The 21,517-nt window shown below is 36.2% G+C and overlaps 1 protein-coding gene across 1 annotated transcript; it reads right to left on the bottom strand.

Annotated features, from left to right (window-relative positions):
- Nucleotides 1-2,011: 2,011 nt before the first annotated feature.
- HMMR (hyaluronan mediated motility receptor) lies at nt 2,012-21,277 on the bottom strand. Its single transcript, XM_032208771.1, has 17 exons — nt 21,193-21,277; nt 19,655-19,753; nt 17,807-17,895; nt 17,242-17,322; nt 15,758-15,946; nt 12,709-12,797; nt 12,323-12,394; nt 10,909-11,087; nt 9,391-9,509; nt 7,995-8,209; nt 7,243-7,359; nt 6,744-6,890; nt 5,677-5,823; nt 5,073-5,172; nt 4,139-4,315; nt 2,781-2,943; nt 2,012-2,542 (listed from the first exon to the last, which is right to left on the bottom strand). The coding sequence occupies exons 1-17, from the start codon at nt 21,236-21,238 to the stop codon at nt 2,508-2,510; spliced, it is 2,064 nt and encodes a 687-aa protein (XP_032064662.1). The 5' UTR covers nt 21,239-21,277; the 3' UTR covers nt 2,012-2,507.
- Nucleotides 21,278-21,517: the final 240 nt, after the last annotated feature.

The raw sequence follows: 21,517 nt of genomic DNA, 5'->3' as shown, positions 1-21,517 counted from the left end.
CAACTTTTCCATTTTATCCCAGACGGAAATCATAAAGCTTTAAGAACATCGCTAAGTCTTTATTCTTTAGTCTTCTGCCCTTCCGGAAGAGGAAAGCAACACCCTCCGCCTTGTAGCCACGTGTCTCGCTGTTTGTCTTCTCCTTCTCCTTGTCTCTCTCCAGGTCCGGATGAATCAGGAAGTCCCGCCTTCAGGGTCTCGTAGTAAAATTCTCGGGCTTCACAGACAGAATTAATGCGGTGTTTTTGGTTGCCAAATGTAACTGTAATACCAGCTGGGACTTCCCATTTGTATGGAATCTGAGAATTTCTGAGTTCTTCGGTTAAGAAAGCGTACTCTCTCCTTGTTCTTAATATTTGAGATGGTATCTCTTTAAAAACAATCAAGTCCTGTCTATCAATTCTCAACCTCTTGCTGTAAAGCCTCTGTATTATCTCATTTCTGGATTCCCTTGTAGTAAAGTATATAATTATGTCCCTCGGAAGCTGTCGCTGTTTTGCTACCCACGAATTCTGGCGGTAAATTCTTTGAATCTGCCAATCAAAGTTAAATCCCGGACTTCCCACCAAGCGGCTGAAAGCCTCAAAGAAGATCTGTTTCAAATTCTCCTGTTGGTTTTCACGCAATCCTCTAACTCTTATGGCAAAGGCAGTCTTATTATAATTTATCATGACAAGTTGTTTTTGAGCATTTTCAATTTCCTGTTGTAGCGTTTGAATTTTGGATATCAAATTAAGATTAGTTTCTTCCAAAAGTTCCAATTTGTCCTCCGTTTCAGCAATATAATCTGTCATGACTGTCATTACTCCGATCATATCCTTCTTTGCCTGAGCAATTTTAGCATCAAATTGATCATATAAATCCGATATCAGTTGATTAATTTCCTGTCTGAAATCATTAAGCGTTTTGAGAAGAAATTCTTGTGTTAACAAATCTCCCGTGGAGGGTGTAGGAGGCAAGGGTAGCGGCTTCATAGCAGTTTTTGGAGATATGTTATTAAGGAAGCGCTTCTGTTTAGATTTGGGAGCCATTCCAGAGTAAAAATAAAAGACAAGCAATCAAGCGAGCCAAAAATCAAAGTCTCTGCTCCCCTCAGTTAATCTTTTAGCAATTAGTACGGAGAAGCCTTCAGGAGGGTAGGGCTGACTAAGTACGTCACATCAAACACAAAAGCTACGAGATCGCCATCTTGTGACGCAGCTAAAAAAGAAAGGGAGCCTTTTGCGAAATTGAAGCTGGTATTTTAGATAGTAATAGAAGAAATTCCTCAGGAATGGTCCCCGCCCGGATTGACTTTTAAATAGCTTAGCTTTGTCCTGGGGGGGGGGGCAATCTGCCTGGGGCTGCAAAAAAGGCAGCGCGGAAAACTGGCCGGAGTAAAGGCTCAGCTAATGTTGAACCTCTTCTCCATTCACAGCAAAAAAAAGCTATGAATTACAAAGAGATCCTAACGACTGACCTTCTCCCTGCCCCTTTCTGCCAGAAAGGGGAGATATCTATAGATCTTATAAGATATACGAACCAGAATCCTGACAGGAGCTTCGTTGAGCTCCCGACGGCGGCAGGCTCCTCCCCCCGAAGCCGCCGTATAAATTTATTGATCAATGGATTGCATATCCAAAGAAATTCAACCTTCAACATATTGAAAACATATATCACATCCAGTCCTGGAGAGATCCTCAAAGGCTGCTTGTGGGTCCTTATGGAAATGCAATAAGTTCCAAAGTGAAGTTAGTAATAAACTTAGCACCATCAGTATTGTGAAAATAAAGAATTTCCCAGGGGTAGTCAAATTGAAGATGGGGAAAAATTGCCTTGTTTTGCTGATGGAAGCTGATTGGCTTCCCAGTTTGTTCTGTCTATAGAAGACATAGATAACAAATAGGAAACTAAAGGACATAACAGTTACATATCCTAAAATTAAAATATGAGTCAGGAAAGCATCTAGTGATTGTGAGTCTCAAATTTATTTTAATAAAATAAGCCAATAATAAAACGAATTACCATTGTAACCTAATACAAATAATCTTTAAATATCAGAATCATACATAGTTCAATTCAGAAGCAAAAATATCAATTAGCATATTTTGTAAAAAGGAAATTATGAGCTGCACATTTAAAGGCTAAAAACTTCAATAACTATGAGCTATTTATGATCATTGAAGCAACTGTTTCAATTTCTAAAATACTGCACAAAAGTCAAAAGTTTAACTATGTAACATACCCTGTATAGGCATCTAAAGAGATTTTATTTAGGTCTTGTGTACTGAGTCAGCTACAAAAATTATGGCTTTCACTTAAATGTTTGATAACTGTGCCCTATTGATAGTTTTAGAATTGCTGTGGCCATTTGTATTTTAGATAATTTAAAAGTACTAATTACTTGCTTTATTAAAATATATAGTTAAAGAAAACTTTCTATTGTAGAAATATAGATTGAAGCACACAAGGCAGTAGACAATACTTTCTTGGAAAGATGAAGCTCTCAAGTGTGAAGTTGTTCTTGATCAGTGTAGAATAGCTTGATTTTTGCTTCTGTTATCTGTTAAATAAATAAGATAAGTTAATTGAAATTATTATAATTACAAAAGATTCATTGCATTTCTGATCTGTTCAATAACTGGAATTACTGTCACCAATTAGTTAATTAAGCATCAGTAAAACAATAAATACAAAGAATAAACATATTAAAGCTACTCTGCTGGTTGATGTATACATCAAACTAATTCCCCAGGGCTAAGTTGTTAATGTTTATGGAAGATAAATAAATAAGTACTCACTTTCTTTAAAAGGTGTTTTGGGAGCAACATTTTCCTTGCTAGGATGCTGAAAAGCTTTAGAAGGATCAAACCGTCTAACACCCTGAATTTCATTAATTTGATCTTGGAGGTCTTCCTTTGCTTGTTTTTCCTTTGCTACTTGGACACGCAACTTTAATACGTCCTAAAAGAAAACATCCCAATGCAAAATAAATTTCAGATATTGCAAACATGACAATGTATGACCCCTGATCAATTCCACCAAAAAGCTGAGTAATACTGTTTGAGGTTCAAAACACTCATGACATGTGTCTTTCATTTGTCATATCTCATCACATATCAAAACTGCCATGTTCTAATCCAAATGTTTTGGAGCCAGTTTGTGCAAACTTTGCAGTTAGCAAGAAGCCAAGAATAGGTATTTGCTTAGATTTATAAGAAAGGCTCATATAATAGGAGAAAGGAGTGGCTAAATCTTTAATTCAAAGAACGAAAGGTTTTTCTTTCTTATCAACTAAATCTAGGGAAGAAAGAAAAAAACATTCATAGAAGAATGCATGCAATTAACTATGTTTGAAGCTGAAACTATGCTTTATTTTCTTAAGTCTGTTTTATCAACCTAAATTTTGTCTAGTCCTATTATAGTATTTATTTACATGAGACATGGTTCTTGATTATCACTTCCACCCTTCCAAACTCAATCCAGTTTCAGGCATATATTATGAATTGTTCAATTTCCTGATTCAATTAATTGCCTATCCCTTCTTTTTGTTTCTGTTTTCCTTTGCATAATTAATTTGAGGCATGTTTTTTTCATCCAATGTTACTAGATGCTGTCTTGATCCTCATTTTTCTACTCACTTCTACCAACTGTGGGTTTTATTACCAATAAAGTTCCATGAATATTGGCTTTTACTCCCTGCTAATTGATGGGGATGGACAGAAACTCTACCTTTAGCATATGTTTGATTGTTTCATAACTGTTTAACAAATAGTTATTAAATCATATATTAGGAACCTGGTAGCACAATAGTTAGAATGTAGTATTGCAGGCTAATTTTGCCCAGTCTGGAATTCAGTCCTGATGGGCTCAAAGTTAACAGCCTTCCAAGTTCGATAAAATGAGGAATCAGATTGTTGGGGGCAATATGCTGACATTGGAAAACTACGGAGTAAATCTAAATGCTGTCAATAAGTGCTATTGCTAAACAGATGTTCTTTACTCACAAATATATCAATTTGGCATCATATTTTGAGTTTTCTCCAATACTTAACAGACACATACAGAGGCATCTTGGTGATTTACATATCCTTTGATATTTCTGTCTTTCCCTATCACAGATAAACATAAAATCTGTGTCCTTCATGGAATAGCAGACCTGTTTTAGTTGGGTGTTCTCTTCTTTCAGTTTCATTACATGTTTGATCTTCTGTTTCTGATTCTGATGGCCCAACAACTTAGCATAAGCATCACTAATTTTGTTCAGTTCTTCTTGGGTTGCACCATGCTCATTTAGAAGGGCATTTCTCTCTGCCTCATATGCATCTAACTGTTGCTGAAATGCAAAGTAAAATAGATGTTGAATAATGATGACCAAATCTCAACTGATGTCCCTGATTGACTCACAGAATCCATAAAACTAGGATGAGGTGATATTTTTCTCAGTTGTGCTACCCCTCTCACCTTTCAGAACGGTCCCCCACTCCCCAGATGGTACAATTACCAATGATATAGGAAGAATTGCTCTTCAGCACATGTTTGTGATGAAAGTCTTCTACCATCACACTATGCCTACGTTTAAATAATAATAACTGGAGAAGATAACAAAATACAAACACCTTCAAATGGAAAGAGAATGTCTGTGCCAAAGAAAGCAAAGATAGTACCAGTGGTAAATAAGCTCTTTGAGTACAATCCCAAAAGAACTGGAATACCAGTTAAGTATCTCTGCTCAAGGTAGTGTCACCACAAAATCACCATCAATCAATTGCAAAAGGCAGCTTTACTTGGAACAGCTTACATCCTGTGATGATATCTTTAACATTATCAAACATCTGCCTATTCCAGGTCCTTGGGAAAAATTTGATAGGATAGGATAAAAATGCCAAATCCAGACTGAACATCTAGTTGACTGTGCAATGAACCATAATAACCAATTCACTGCAAGTGCCATCCAACAATACAGGACATTTGTAGTTTTAAAAGCATGGGAGCATCCAAGACATAGTCAAAAATCCAGGTTGGTGTTGGAGTTCCAAAGTAATAAGTTATCAAAACCTGCCCAAACTCATCAGTGCTTATTAAAGACTAACCTGAAAAGGTTTTACTTTATTAGACAGGTCTTCATAGAGCGCACGCCAAGTTTTTATATTCTTTTTGTAATCTGCTCCAATTGTTTCTTTAATGGCTTTCCTAGAAATAAAAAAATATTGGATACGTTTTCTAAATATCTCTCTTTATACAGGCAGCCGTTCTCTCTGGGACCACATTCTTTTGGAACACAGCATGTCAATGGGATAAGACAATATTTTCACTTTTGAAGGTTTTTTCTTCTTCTACTACTACCTTTTTTTTTCTGACATCCCCTTTATTCTCCCCTCTTCCCTACTCTCTAGAAATAGGATGACAGCAAATGATAACTTTCCTTTAATTAATATATTTATATTTCTCTCTGTATGCCAAAGCTTCTCAAATCAGTTTATGATTTTTTAATGCAGGGACTTTGATAATATTAAACTTTATGGGGGGGGGGGGCGGGGGAATCAGGTATTCATCTCAAAGTGTCCCAGGTTGCTCACTGCTGCTCTGATGCCTAGAATGTGATTTCTTTAAAATGTGAACAGAACTCATTCTTTTTCTCCCCAAGACTCAAAGTATTTTCATCTGAAATTCCCATACAAGACAGCTGAAGCTGACCTTTCTATTTCAAGTTTTTTGTTCAGTTCTTCACTTTGTTGCTCCAGTTTGGCTTGTAGGTTAGCAATTTGCATAGTGCTCAATTCCTTGATTTCGTCTATTTCTGCATCTTTTAGTGCTATTTTTGTTTGACTGTCAAGAAGCGTCCTTAAAGGGAGAAGAAAAAGGAGAAATTCTCAGTAATTTTAAGCATGGTTGGAAATAGGCAAAGTTTTAGCCTAAAAAAAGAATGTGCTACATGTTATGCCATAAATGGCAAAAGGTAGGTCGATCTCTAGATCAGAAACAATAAAAATTCCAAGTCTAAATTATACTGCTAAAATTAATATAACTCAAGTACTGGAAAACATCTTTCTAGAAAAAAGCTACACTAATAGACAAAACGAATCCCAAATGTTTGTTGTGTCTTTTTATAATGCACCCTGGATGTTGGATATAAATCCTAGAGTTTTTATTTATTTGTCTTTCTATAAAAGCAAATCCTACAGTCTAAAATCTGCTACTCTTCTGCTGATCTATATGTTTTGCTATTGAAATCATTGTAGATATTAATTCAGCAATATATCATTCATCTACTGCAGAGCTGGAGATGAAAGGAGATACATATTTTTATAAAATTTCCACTCAACCTGCAAACTTTCTGGTTGAATCAATACAGAAAAATCTTCTCTAAGTATTTTATTCTTTCTTAAACTAATCCAAAATAAACTTGATAGAAATTAGAATTTTCTACAAACTAGAATTTTGATGGAAACTACATAATTCTAAGCAGTCAGAAACCAGAACACAAATATTGGGGGGAAAGTTCCAATCATAGTCATAGCAGTTTGACAATAGAATCAGTTAGGAAGATAGGAATGTGGGCCTCTCTTCACTGAATACATAATGGAGATTGGGTATCCAATTGTCACTGACACTTTTAATTTGAATTCCTATATAAAGAAAGTTGTTGGACTTGATGAACTATATTCTCTCTTTCAGTTATCTGATTCTATAAATGCCACAAAACACCAAGTACAAGTCTTTGTAGTCAAATCTTCTTGGCAAATTTTCCCAACTGTCCATACCTCATATAATCTTCTTTTGCATGCTGTTCTTCTTGCATTGCATGAGTCACATTTTGGACTGTTCTATTCATTTCAGTTAATTTCTCCTCCAAAATAGCTTTGTCTTGTTTCAGGCATGTAATCTCTTGAGTCATGCAGACTTTGTAACTAAAAAAGATTTTAAGTTTACATTTCTTTTGACTTGTGCATAGTACTTTTAGCACCCCTATCATCTTTATGCTAAGTTTTTACCCACCATCCAGATACAAAGGGTTATCCCAAAGCTCATGTATGTCTTTCTCTTGTACTGAGAAAGGGAAACAATACATCTTATTCATTTTTTAAGTGAAATTTGTTCACTTCAGTGAGCCTTTGCTACTTAAAGCAACGAAACACAGTACAAGCTGTTGATTCCTCTGTTTTTATATAGTTACTCTGAAACAGATGACTACGTCCAGACTATGGAAAGAGTTCCCAATATCAAACAAATAAGACCCTTCCAATCCTGGTACTGACATACTTTTCAAATTCAGTGGCGGTCTCTCCAAATTTAAACTGGAGCTGATTATATTCCTCTTGAAGCTTTTCAGTGATATTCTTGTGTGATGCAGCCATTTCTTCCAACTCTGCACTTTTCCTAGACAAAGTAATAATATTAAACAGTTAATATTTTAGCACTCCAAAATCTACGGATTGAACTGGAAGCGACAAACAGAATAAGGGAGTAGGACTATTCCTTTAAGTTTGATTTAATTAGTTCACACTTAAATGGATAGGAAATGGGAGATCTGTGAAACTCCAGAAATAGCTTGAAACATTTGGGCAACATAGGAGGATTAAAGGTAGAAAAGCCAATACAAAATCTTTTGACTCATCCTTAATTTTCAATAACCTGTTTAATTTAAACCAAAAATGTTAACATGATTATTTCTTACTCACATATTTATTCATTTTCTTTCCCTGTCATATAAAACTGTACATTTTGGTAAAAACTTTGGGCATATCTAGAGAGAAACCTGGGATCACAAGCCATGCACTACATTGTCTACCATTTATGAGAAGGATATTATCCATTAGTTCATAGCTATACTTCTGCTTCTTCAATGGGAAAATTATATTCCTTCTTAGCACAGATACTCCAATTCTTTCCAAAAGGATTTGAACATTCAGAAGAGATCTGAGAATACAAGCTTCAAATAAATAAATCTATTCTATAATCCTATTAGCTAATTGACACAGATAATTTCAATAGCAGCCTGCTTTTCTACAAACCTTTGCAGTTTTGTTTCCAGCTGTGATAACTCCTCATTTTGGGATTCATTAGCCTGTTCCAAATGATTTAAAAGCTTCTCAACTTTAGATTCTTTAGCGTGCAATTTATCCAGCTCATCCATGGCTTCTTTCAATTCTGTCTCTAGTATCTCTCTCTCCTTAGCTACCTCCTCTTGGAATTTGAGTAACTTCTGATTCATATCATCTGAAGTTTCCTGAAGTGGGTGTCAACAAAAATACAAATAAAATATGACCGTTAACAATAAGTTTTCCCTCCACTTGAAAAATATAATATTTAAGACTTGTAACCTTCACATGTGACAATTTGCTCAGGCTTCCATTTATTTATTTATTTACAGTTATAACAGCATTTCTCTGCTATCCTACTTAATATAATTATAATTTTATATAGAAGAAAATAATAACACTATGCATCATCATGTGAAAAGCAGATAGAGTTGTCTTCCAAAATCTCAAGGTCAAGGATTTATTATACGGCTGTGATGGTGAACATATGGCATACGTGCCCAAAGTGGCATGCGAAGCCATGTTGCCTGTTTGTCTTCTGGGTTTTTGGCATGTGCGCGCAACTATCAGCTGTCCTTTGCATGCACGGCAGTGCCAAAAACCAGCCTGTGCATGCGTGCCAGCCAATCGTTGGGTGCACATGCACGATAGAATCCAGAAGTTTGTTTTTCCTGGAGTGTGATCCCTTCTTGCACGTGGCAGTGCCAAAAACCAGCCTGTGCATGTGCACTGGCTGGCTGATTATTGGGTGGGCATGCGTGCCAGATCCCGAAAGTTCGGCTTTTCCGGAGCGCGGTCCTACTTGGTGCCAAAATACTTCGCCATCACTGCTATAGGGTGGCATCAAATTTCAATCATCACCCACAAGTAATAATTCCATCTTCCAGGAATTAGCTTGTTTTGACCTATTTGGCCCCTCATAGCCTCTAGACATTTGACCAGAATATCTATGCCATTTCCAAATGTATAATTGAGTGTCATCAGCATAGTGATTATTATACACCCCAAACTGACAGATAATCTCTCAAAAATCTCATGTAAATATTAAACAGCTCGAATCTAGAGCCAAGCTCCATGTGGTAGAGAGGATCAACTAAAGAATGGCATCATCTATTCAGATAGCAGCAGAACCATTGTAAAACAATGACTTGCATTGATCCTTGCAGGGTCCAGATACCATATCTGATGGCACTGAATTCCACTGAGAGCCAGAAGTCATGGGAAATATGGACTCCTTCTTCCAGATAGAAAACTATATGGAATAACATATAGTTTTCAGCAACACACAGAGGGTACTCAATACATACTGAATTTTACACACTTATAAACGAACACAACAAAACTTTAGTTATCTTAATCTTTTTTTTACCTTAAAAATCTTCTTTTGTTTTTGGTTTTTCTGTTCTTCTATAGAAAGTTTTTCTTTTAAGCATTGTATCTCAGCATTTATAACTTGCTCCTTTTCTTCATATTCATGGACGCATTTCTCTAAATGAGAATTTTGCTTTTTACTTAAGAACTCATATATCTAGACATTTTCATATATTTTTTACATTGATTATTTTTACTATTACAGGAAAATCTGATAGCTTAGGTTTCTCCCCATAAACTATTTCATAATAACATACTATTAGAGCCCATTGAATACTATTTGGACAACTTAGAAGTTCTCAAACCTGAATTATTTCTTAGAAATGCAATTGACAGAGCAAAAGGGATTTCTGAGTGGGTTTTTAAATATTTTTTTCTTTAAAAATCCAAGTAAATGATTGAACATTTTCTATTCAAGCTGCTGGGATCCATTAAAACAGCAACACTTTTTAGAGCACTCTCTAAATTTTTATATCAGGCTATTAAAGGCAAAAAGAGTACATTTTTTGGCACACCTTCTTGGCCAATTTTTTCTGTTGTATACAGTATATATAACTTAGGTGTGCAGAAAGCACCTAGCTCTACCCTGATTTAGCAATGCCCTGATTATAGCAGAGATTATATGCATGGAGCTTCCAATAGTTCCACCTGCCTTTGGAATACCCAGTGTAAACTTCCTTTTCTTCTTAACCTCCAAATTTCCCTAACCCAGTATTTCTCAACCGTGGCAACTTTAAGATGCATGGACTTAGTTCCAAGAATTTCCCAGCCAGGAACACTTCCTATCATTCAAGCAAAGCTGGAATTCTGGGAGTTGAACTCCATGCGTCATAAAGATGCCACAGTTGAGAAACACTGTCCTAGCCTATTATGGAAAAATGCAGGTAGAAGAAAGTTTTATGTGATGCTAAACAGAGCCAATAGAAAGGACAAATATTTAGTAATCAAGGTATAACAAGGCTAATGGGTTCCATCTTTAGTCTTAGAAAACTGATGATCTGATTCCCTTATATAAAAACCATTTCATTAACTACTGTAACATGATAAAAGCTCATGTTACAACTTTTCAATATTGTTGAATAGTACTTTAAGCACCTAACTATATGTTGCTTAATATATTCCAAAAGCACAAGTAAACACATTTTCCTTAAATCCCTTTTTAATGTTCCAATTAACATAGAAACCAGCCCACTGCACTGTGGGAGTTGGGATGAAGCAACTCTGAAGTCAGCACTAAAACAAATCTTCCGACATATATTCCTGCTATAATCTATATTAGTGTGCAATCCAGTTAAAGCAGAAAAGTATTGCCCTCAAGGTAGTAATTTGCCTGGGGATCAGACATTTCTATCTAGTAATCCTTTCATCTAATAATAAGGCCATTTTGATTTTCATTTGTCATGATGGGAAGAAAGAAAATATTTCGCAGCCAAGCTTAGAAATAGATTCTAAATCCTAACAAATGGTTTATTTTGTTGAACAGTAATATGCATGCAAACTATATTTTTGCAGTTACCTTTCTGCTCCTCAAGTATTTTGCACTTTCCATTCAGTTCTTCAGTTTGTGAAGACAGCATCGTTTCTTTCAGATGAAGAGTACTTTCCAATGTTTCAAGGGCCTTGTTTTTAGATTCTATTATTTCCTGTAGTTGGACAATATGCAGCTTGTATTTATCAACTTCTTCTGCAACATTGCTGTTGGAAAGAAAGAAAGAAAAAATACTCTAGTTTTCTCATTATATTTTCCTATAATTTAGTGAAATAAGTTTATTCCAGCTCATTTTCGTCTGTATAATATACAAATTAATTGGGGGGGGGGTCTTATTTATTGTAAACTTCTTTTAAAGTAACCTCTTCCAAAAAGTAGTCAAGCAGTAGTAGCCATATATAACCACTGAAGATAAACCACAGTATCTTCACAGTATCTTCTATATCACACAATCTTTTTGCTTCCAGTTGAAAATTATATCTGTTCCCAGCAGAGGTGGGTTCCTACCGGTTCACACCAGTTTGGTAGAACTGGTTTGTCAAATCTACCAAACTGGTTAGAAGAGGTTCTACCAGTGGACCCGGAAAGCAGGCCACACCTACAGAAGAGGTTCCAAAAAATTTTGAAACCCACCACTGGTTCCCAGCCAATACTTTCAGATTCTTCAGTTGCATTGTACGCACTAAGACGAGTGGCATCAAAAAACAATTTCAGAAGCATGAAAATTAATTGTTCAAAGGTAAGTTAAATGATCAAATCAGAGATGCTATCTGATCTTAGTTTGAATTTGGTGCTTCGAAGGCTGAAATCTTAAAAGATTTAAAAGATTTCATGTGAAAACATTGACATATTTGACAATTCCCATAATCAGTAAAGACAGATGGTTAAATGGATGGACAGGTTTTCTGTTCTGAATTTCAGCAGAACTCACTTTGAGGAACAAAGAACTAAAATAGTTACTTCAATCAGTTTATTTTTCTGCTGACCTTGAAGTGTTCAAGATACATATAGCCTTACATAAATTACTCCTTTGAAGGGGGAAATGTGAATGCATGCCTATTTTTTTACATGCATATCGAGCAATATCAACTCTTCTCACTATACAAGTTTAAAATTAAACACTTAGCTAGCAAGGATTTATTGCCAGTCACCAATATTAATTCATAATATTTGCTACATCCTCCATGGTCCCATACACCATATTAGTAATGTTAGGATAGCCAATTTGAGAACTGGAGATTCATCCATCACATATACAACTGTAGCTTGAGAAAATCGGGGTTTGTGAGCAATGTGCTTATCTATAATTTTCATTAATTTAACATGTCTAGATACACAAATATTTAAATATACTTCTATTAGCAGATAGAGAAGAAGCCTCATAATTTTTGTACAACATGGCTTGTCTAAAATTAGGATTGCATATGTATGCTTGACTTACCCAAGTTCTACAATACATTCTAGGTGTTTCTCCGAATCATATTTCTCTTCTGCTGGCCTTTCTGTTTCTGTTCTGAAATAAAGTTTGATCAGAATATTAATTTTAGAAAAAGGACACAATATATTCCAAGCTAGCAAAAAAGTATACTTGTATTTGATTAACACCTTTGTCAGGATTGAGCTGGTCTGTTCCTCCCCATTCAGACCCAAACAGCCTCCAGCCAGATTCAGTAGCTCAGTAGTTTCTCACGTCCAACTCAGACAGAGAGGAAGCTGGGTACCAATAGCATACTGAGGATACCAAACCCAAAATATGTTCTTACCAAAGTACATTTCATCAAAGTTAATAAAAATAGCTGGTACATGACATTTTATAAGATAACTTACAATTCTTTGGGCTGGGCTGGTTTTTCCTTCACAGTTCCTTGGACCACATTTAGTTTAATTTCCATGTCTACATTTTTAACAGGAACCATCTAAAATTGCATCAACAAACAGTGGCTTATAAGATGAACTATGACTGTCCTAAACTTTCTTTAAGCCAGGAAAAGGTATGAAAAATAAAATAACATTACTAGTAATAATTTAAACTCATATTCTTTAGTGCAGTGTTTCCCAAACTTTTGACATATGTGTACCCCTTCTATAATTTTCGTAACGCTGAGTACCCCTCATAAAAAACATATGCTTTAATAAAAATCAAAATATTTTTATTTTTTTATTTTTTTGGTACATACGCAAAATAAATGAAAGTTATATTATAAAGAACATTTATTTGATTCAATGAGCAGGATGAAATTGTTTATGTTGAGATGACAGATCATCATAATTTGGTTCCCTGGTTGTTAATTTTAATCTGAGATGCGGTTCCACATCCAATAGTCTGTTCCTTTTTTTCGACTTAATGTCTACAAATGCAGAAATATGAAGTTGGAAAAGGCAAGATGTATTTCAGGACTTTTTCTGTTAAAACCGGATACACATGTTGCATTTGTAACCAGAATGATGTTAAAGTACACTCCTTATGTCCACGCCGTGTCACGCCTCACAAGACTGTCTAACCATTAGATAACACTGCAATTCTCCGGCATTTAAACAGCTCCGCGGCTCAACGTCAACTGTTAATGTTCCCGCAGTTTAAAAATGGCCGAACCCGAGCTGCGTGAAGGATGCGCAGAAGTTCCCGCCATAATGAGTTGCGATACGATGTACGATGGCCCCAGTTTCCATGTAAAAACTGCAATACGGGCCTATTTCTTTCCTTGTTCTGTGGGCGCAGCTAAGCACGGTGCAGTGGATATTCCCACGTGATCCCCACCAAACTCCGGTGCAATGCGTACCCCCACCAAACTCTTCCCCTACCCCTGGGAGTGAGGGTACCACTTTGGGAAACACTGCTTTAGTGAAAACTCTAGGCCTAACATACTATCTTGTGATACTTGTAAAAAAAAATTCTTTCTGATTTCTTAGTTTTTTTAACTGAATTGCTGGGAGTGGCAGATACCTCAATCGATTATGTTTTCTACTCTGAATTTCTCCGCCACCTTGAAGTTTCCCTAGTTACCTGCAGTCTGAAACAAATTTCAATAGGAGGAGTTCATTCACGCTCCTTCCTTTTGGAGTTACAGAAAGCTATGAAAACTCCAGATTGCTATAGAAGTTGTGGCATGAAAAAGAAAGAAGGCAGTCCTCCAAATTCCTTGGTCACCTCAAAACTTATGAAGGATGAGAAAAATGTATCTCATCCAAATCTGTGATAACTGATGAGCTACCAAATAACAGAATACTAGAGTTGGAAGGGACCTTGGAGTCTTGTGCTCCAGTCCTCAAGCAGGAAAACCTATACCCGTGATAGCAAACCTATGGCACGCGTGCCACAGGTGGCACGTGGAGCCATTTGTCAGGGCACACAAGGTGATGCCCTGTGAGCTGGCCAGCATGCCTGCGTGCGCTGGCCAGCTATCTTCGGCCTTCTTTTGAGGCCATTTTCGCCCTCCGGAGGCTTCCTTGAAGCCTCCAAATTGTGAAAAAACGGTCATACAGACAAACTGGAAGTCACCATTCCCAAACTTCCAGGTTCCCTGTAGGTTTGTTTTTTGCATTCAGGAGGCTTCATGGAAGCTCCTGAGGCCTCCGGAGGGGCTGGGAAGACTGTTTTCTCCCTCCCCAGGCTCCTAGAAAGCTTCTGGAGCCTGAGGAAGCGAAAAAACTGCAGCAAAAGCGGGGGTGGATGCGCCGTGCTGGGGGAGTCACTGCATAGCATTATGGGTGTGGCATGCAGGTGCAGGAGCCGTCTATGCTCCCCCCCCACTTTTGGCATTGCAGCCAAAAAAGGTTTGCCATCCCTAACCTATACCATTGCAGATAAATGGCTGTCCAATCCCTTCTTAAAAATCTCCAGTGTTACAGCACCCACAACTTCTGGAGGCAACTCGTTCCATTAATTGTTCTGTCAGGAAATCTCTCCTTAGTTCTAGGATGTTCTCTCCTTGATTAGTTTCCACCCATTCTTCTTGCCCTGTCTTCAGGTGCTTTGGAAAATAGACAAGGGGCTGCCTCTCCTTGGGTTGCCCTTCAAATATTGGAACATTGCTATCAGAACATCCAGAGTTCTTTTTTCATTAAACTAGATATACCCAATTCCTTCAACCATTTTTCATGCTTTAGCATCCAGTCCCCTAATCATTTTTGTTGCTCTTCTCTGCACTCTTTTTTCCAGAGTCTCAACATCTTTTGTATATTCTGATGACCAAAACTGGATGAAGTATTCTAACTGTGGTCTTGAAAACAAATCCTCTTTCATGACACTTAATATGAATTTCTACAAACATGCGTAGGTTTTCCACACAGCATTATTACAATAATACTCTTGTAGAAGAAATGACTTTCACATATGTGTTTTAAGCGTGCAGGTTCCGCTTAATAACCACAATTGGAACTAACAACTCCATTGGAAAATTAAGTGAGACGTTATTTAACCATAACAAACTGATGACCTCACATTCACTCTGGTTGTTAAGCAAACCCGCCACAACAATTGAGACATATCACTGCAATTTGCGATTTTACACTTCTTCGTTGACTCTGCTTGTTGGAAATTTGACTGCAAAGCTCACAAATGATAATCATGTGACTGCAGGACACTGTGATGATAAGCAAAGTTGACTGCATAACCACAGGGACACTGTAACAGTCATAAGTGCAAGGAATGGTTGTTACTTTTATAACACAATTGTAACTTTAAATGGTAACTAAACTGGGCAGTTGTTAAGCAAGGGTTACCTGTATAAAACATCTATATTCACAGAATACAGACCATTACATATCTATACTACGTTACATTTTATCTTCTAACTATAAATGCAGGAACCCAGCATTACCCCACTCCAAAAAAAATAGTGTTCTAATGCCTTTAAAGAGAACTATCAATATGCACCTTTGTTTTGAGCAAGTCATTGCTTTTCCTTAACTCCAAAAGCTGTTTTTCCAGAGAAGCAATATTTGCTAAAAGGGCGTTTTTCTCCCGAATTGCAGCAGACAGATTTGATTCAGACTTGGCAAGATGTTCCTCCAGGGCTTGCAATCTTTTATCTTGCTGGACACGTATTCCAATTAGTATCCGAATCTACTCAACAGGATGAAATTAACTGAAACATTAGATAGAAAGCAAGTCCATCTCTTTATACAGTTTGGCAAAAGGCACAAGAATGTATTGCTAATATAAAACCACTGGACTGAAAGATTCTATTCCTTACATGTTCATTGAAAGAAGCAACCGTATATTTATTTGTAATATGCGCCTCTGAATAATTTCAAGATAGCATGTTTAAATCACAAAATACAGGTTAAATAAAACAAGAGAAAGTAATTAATGCACTCCTACAATTTAAAATGTAAATTAAAATATTTATAACATTCTCTTTAGGGGCTAGTTTAATAAAGACTAACAATCAGACTCCACAAATATCTGAAAACAATATGGAATTTTACTGATACTTTTTTTTGTTTATTAAATTTGTAGGCAACTCAACTCATAACATCTCTGGTCAACACACAACACTGGTTCATAAACTGGAGGTAAAAAGCCTCAAGGGTAATTTAGAAATATCACGAGGGTAATGGAATAATTTGTCATTGTCTGTGAGTTGTGGATCCAGTTTAGAACTGCAGCTAAGACACGTGTAAAACAAGAGTTGAAGGGTCCTTGGTGCTCTCTGAGCTTGCTCGTTTCTTGCAGATGTTTTATTACCCAAACTAGGCAACATCATCAGTGCTAGTAAGGAGTGCAGTTTACTGTCAGTTTATATAGCCATCAATAGACAACATAGACATTAACGTCTGTAGAGTATGCAAGAGACAACCAACCAGCCAAAAAGGGAACAAAAAGACCCAAGCACCTCTTCACCAGCAGTCAGCACCCAGATCAGCAAAGATTAATTCCACATCAGACCAACAATCAAATAAACAGTACCCCAATCAAGAAACCAACAGTAAACAGCCTAATCAAAGAATCTCTAAGATCATTCCCATCAACACTGACAGGGCAAGCCACTAAAATATAAACTGATAACAAACCACACTCTTTACTAGCACTGATGTTACCTAGCTTGGGTAATGAAACATCTGCAAGAAAACAAGCAAGCTCAGAGAACACAAAGGACCCCTCATTTCAACCCTAAGCTGCAAATATCCTCCTTTATTGGTATAACAGAGTTTGTCTTTTTGTGGGAGTGATGACATTGTTCAAAACAGGAAAAACAGGTAATTGGGTCAACAGTTTAAGAATGTTTGACATACAAGATAAAAGCATATAGTTAAGACGAAAAACTTTAAGCCCACTTTATACAGCTACCTTATTAAGATGTATTATCAACTCCTGTGTTGACTCTACATCAGATTTAAAATAATGTTGATTCATACCTCCTTTTCCAGCTCTTTTTGCTTTTTCAATTCTTTAATGGAAATCAGACTCTTGTCAGACTTCATTCCCATGCTTTTTGGCTTTAAATTCAAGAAATATAAAAACTAAAATTAAAACTTTGCAAGTTTGCTTCATAAAGCTACTGAAAGTTAGAAATGAGATTTTGCTTTCACTTTTTATGAAAACAACATTTAAAAGTATAAATGCAGCATGAATTGCCACACAGCTGAGAAACACACTAACTGCTGGGAAATCATACCCTGCATATAGTTATGCATCTTTAATGACATTTTGTGAAAATACTTTGAAAAATCAGTTTAGCAAATTTTAAATTATCCAATTTAATATGTGGGGTTGGAAACCACACCCCATAAAACAATTGTCATTTTCGTAACTATTACAATGCCAAATTCTGTCTCCTTTAATGTGACTTAACAGTTTGCTTAACATTGATACAGTATATTCTACTGTAAATTAAAACAAAAACTCCAAATTAGAAAAAAATATCTTTCACTTTCTACAAAATAATGCTAATGGAACATGGAAGAATAATATAACCCTTACTCTTGAAATGAGAGATGAAAGTTTTCTTTTAGTTTCTGGGGAAGGCATGGGTTTCATGTTGCTTGGATTTGGCTGGTCTCCTACATCTTCTACAAAAATATAAAATAAGAGGTTTCATTCTCCATCCTAAAGTGTGTAATTTCACCCAAATATATTCCAAAGCTATTAACAATACTGAAACTAGAAAATAGAGACACTATACAGAAAGCTTGAAATAGAAAATCAGGCACATTATCTATTTGACTTCCAAATGTTCCAAATCAATGGTAGCAATAATGTCATTTCAAAAAATAACATTATCATTTTCCCCAATTCTACACTCCATGAAAGCTTACATGCCAAATGTAAGTATGTTTACAGTTTTATAATGACATTAATGTGACTCTCAAAGAGAAATATTAACTTGTTAAATGCATAATTCCAGTAAATATAGGATTTCATTTGATTAAGCTATTTAGAGGCGTCCAGCTAAAAAGAGCAAAGGGCTGCTTTGTTTTAACAAAATCATGTTAAATGTGAACTGGCAGAATAAAAGTAGCAATGGCACTTAGACTTATATAGCACTTCATAGTGCTTTTACACCCCTTTCTAAACAGTTTACAAAGTCAAAATATTGCCCCCAACAATTGGGTCTTCATTTTACTGACCTCGGAAACTAAGTCAACCTTGAACCATGGAGATTTGAACTGTTGAACTGCAGCTAACAGACAGCTGAATTAGCCTGCAGGACTCTAACCACTGCACCACTTCTGCTCTTTTTGTTGGAATTAGGCAGGACAACACATACACATTTTTGCAAGATTTGGTTTAGTAAACTAAGATCAATTGAATACAGTTACAGTAAAATGAATTTTTTTTTCTGTATGCAGGTGGTCCTCAACTTACAACCACAATTGAGCTCAAAATTTCTGATGTTAAGTGAAAGATTTGTTATGTGAGTTTTGCCTCATTTTATGATCTTTATTGCCACAGTTGCTAAGTGAATCACTACAGGTATTAAATTATTAACATGGTTGTTAACTGACTTCCCCATTGAATTTGCTTGTCAGAAGAATGGAAAAGGTGATCACATGAGCTGGAATTGTCATAAATATGGGTCAGCTGCCAAGAGGCTGAACTTTGATCATGCGACCATAGCGATGCTGCAAAAGCCATAAATGTGAAAAATGGTCATACGTCATTTTTTTCCACTGCCGTTGTAACTCAAATGGTCACTAAATGAACTATCGTTAAGTCAAGGACTACCTTATTTAAAAGTAGAATTGTCAAACATAAACAACTATTTAAACATTTGATTAAAATCCAATTTGTATAGGACACATCGTTAATACAATTTAGCCTCATTTTAGCAATTTTAAATTAAAAAAATAAATGCCCAGTATGTTGTGTTTTTTATTTAAAAAAATACTCACAGTACTGCTACATAGTGCATTCTGAATTTTGTTGTTTTCATATTATCTCTGTCAAGTTGCTAATTAGCTGTGGATGAACCTGTCTCTTGACCTTAAGTTGTTGTTACTTAAGTTACTTGAGTAAGATTGCCAATTGATCAAGTTAGACACTGCATTGAGCCTGAGTTTGCCACTCACTGTTTAATTCTTAGCACCTAGAATTTTATAGGAAATGAATCCTGCTATGTTTGCTAAGGGTCATTACAGAGGAGATAAATCAGGAAAGAACCCCAGTGAATAAGGTGTTATTCAACATTCAGCTGCTACACATGATCAAACTGCAAAGTAAATTAGAAACAGACGATCTCCAGACACAAACAAGCAACTGTACATATAAGTAAAAAGCTGATGAAGAAACTTTGCAAAAGCCACTGCCATTCATAACCCAATTACTTACCCATTTGCATCTTGAATCGTTCAGACTTTTCAAAAGACACAGGTCCTTTTGATGGGTCTGAATTTTTGATATCGTAAGAGCCAGGTGGTGGGGCACAAGCTAGAGATGTGGGTAGGAGACAGATATTAATCAAAGTCAGAGCACCAGTTACAATACATTTAATTTCTTTTTTAAAAATAATCTATTAGAATGATTATATTTAACTTAAATTTGTGTATATTTTGTGGGGGGTTTTTTCCTTGTTTTCATGAGGTACCTTTGAATATTTATGAACTCTTAATAAAATGCCCCCATCACAGGGAGAGAAGGTAAATTGTATCTGTTCCAAAAAAATATAACTTCAGACCTTGATACAATTAGTACTTATTTTAAAGAATATACCATCCTTTTGCATGATCTACCATGGCCTACTTGAAAAGAATACTATTTGAAATTTTTGTCACAGAATTTCAAAGAAATTCTTGATTTGGGGGCACCTCTAAAGAAGTCTTTCTCAATCTTAGCAAGTTTAAGCTGAGTGAATTTCAATTCTCAACGTTCTGGGCTGGATGGGCAATTCTGGGTAATGAAATCCACTCATCATAAATGGTGCATTCCAGGCTTCTGGAATGTGTTTTTACAACTGCCAAGGATTGCATTGGATTTGTGATATTAAAGCAACAGGAAACTCCCTATTATCTAGCTCTGACCTTGGCTTGGCTTGAACTAATCAGGGTTATGTCTGGTTACAACCTGAGTAGGAAACTTCAAAGAAAATCAAAGCCCAGATTTTTTTTAAAAAAATCCAGAATGCAATAACCAACCACTTATAAAGTGTTGCCATGAAATTATTAGGAGTTAAATTCAGCTCAAAAGAGACTACCTTTTACCTTGCATGACTTCTAAAGCTGGATGCACTAAAGTCTCCTATTTAAATGTTGTTGTTTTTTAATTCTGACCTACTAGCAAATAAATGATCTGTTTGATCTCTACCTTTTTTGTGAGGTTTGCAATAGTTCACGGTGAAAATATAACACTAAATGTAAGTTTTTAAAATTTTATGTGATTTATCATGGGATAAGCAGGCACCTCCTTTTTCAATCTTTTCACCTACTTACATTGATCATAGCACTATCCTAGTGCATTAGTGCCAAGCAATTCCAAGATTTTTTTTCTCCAACAATGCTTTACTACCCTGTTACTCTGCAGGCCAATGGTAATTCTGGCTGGTAATAATGGGAATTATAATCCACTTCATTAGGGAAGTTCTGGATTAGGTAAGGCTGTCTTATTATACGATAGAGGAAGGAAATGCTGATATAATGATATCCTAAATATCTCAAGAACGGAACTTCTTACAATTTACCATTATTTTGGAGATAGAAGGTTGCACAGAAGTGCAGCAAAGTAAGGCGGAAGGAGAGATATAACACGTTATGGCGCATATTTTCCATCATGCTCGAAAAAGATATTTTCAAAGATCTTTTCCTTCGGAAGAGCAATCAGAGCTTCTTGAAAAACAAAACAAACCCAGCGTGGCCCAGCACCCATTCACTTACTTAATGCCTCATTGAAGCGCTTGATCGGAGCCTTCGGAAAAGACATAGCCAGCCCGCAACTTCCTACAACCAGAACGCACAGAACAAATTCAAAAACTGAACAGAATCCCGCCCGCTTTAAGAACGCCCGAATCAGCCAATTGGAGAATTCGATCGACCAGTTGGTCAACAAATCAGGGCTCCACGGTGGAGCATGCGCTGTAGGTGGGCGGAAGATAATTAGGTAATAGATTTAATAGGTAATAGAATATAATAATAAAGATTGCGAAGCTAGGCATGGATGAGGCGATATGATTTTAGACTCCCAAACTGAGTGCAATGAAAT

The sequence above is a fragment of the Thamnophis elegans genome, chromosome 2 (genome assembly GCF_009769535.1).
Source record: "Thamnophis elegans isolate rThaEle1 chromosome 2, rThaEle1.pri, whole genome shotgun sequence".
NCBI lineage: Eukaryota > Metazoa > Chordata > Lepidosauria > Squamata > Colubridae > Thamnophis > Thamnophis elegans.
This window is presented reverse-complemented; position numbering and strand designations above follow the sequence as displayed.

What these genes read in the sequence shown, in the direction of transcription:
- HMMR (XM_032208771.1), bottom strand. Translation starts at nt 21,238, where the DNA reads ATGTCTTTTCCGAAGGCTCCGATCAAGCGCTTCAATGAGGCATTAA. An exon ending in AAAAAACTTGAAATAGAAAG is followed by an intron (nt 5,173 to 5,676) that starts GTCAGCTTCAGC and finishes TTTTATTTCTAG; the next exon opens with GAAAGCCATTAAAGAAACAA. An exon ending in AGAACACCCAACTAAAACAG is followed by an intron (nt 2,944 to 4,138) that starts GTCTGCTATTCC and finishes GTTTTCTTTTAG; the next exon opens with GACGTATTAAAGTTGCGTGT.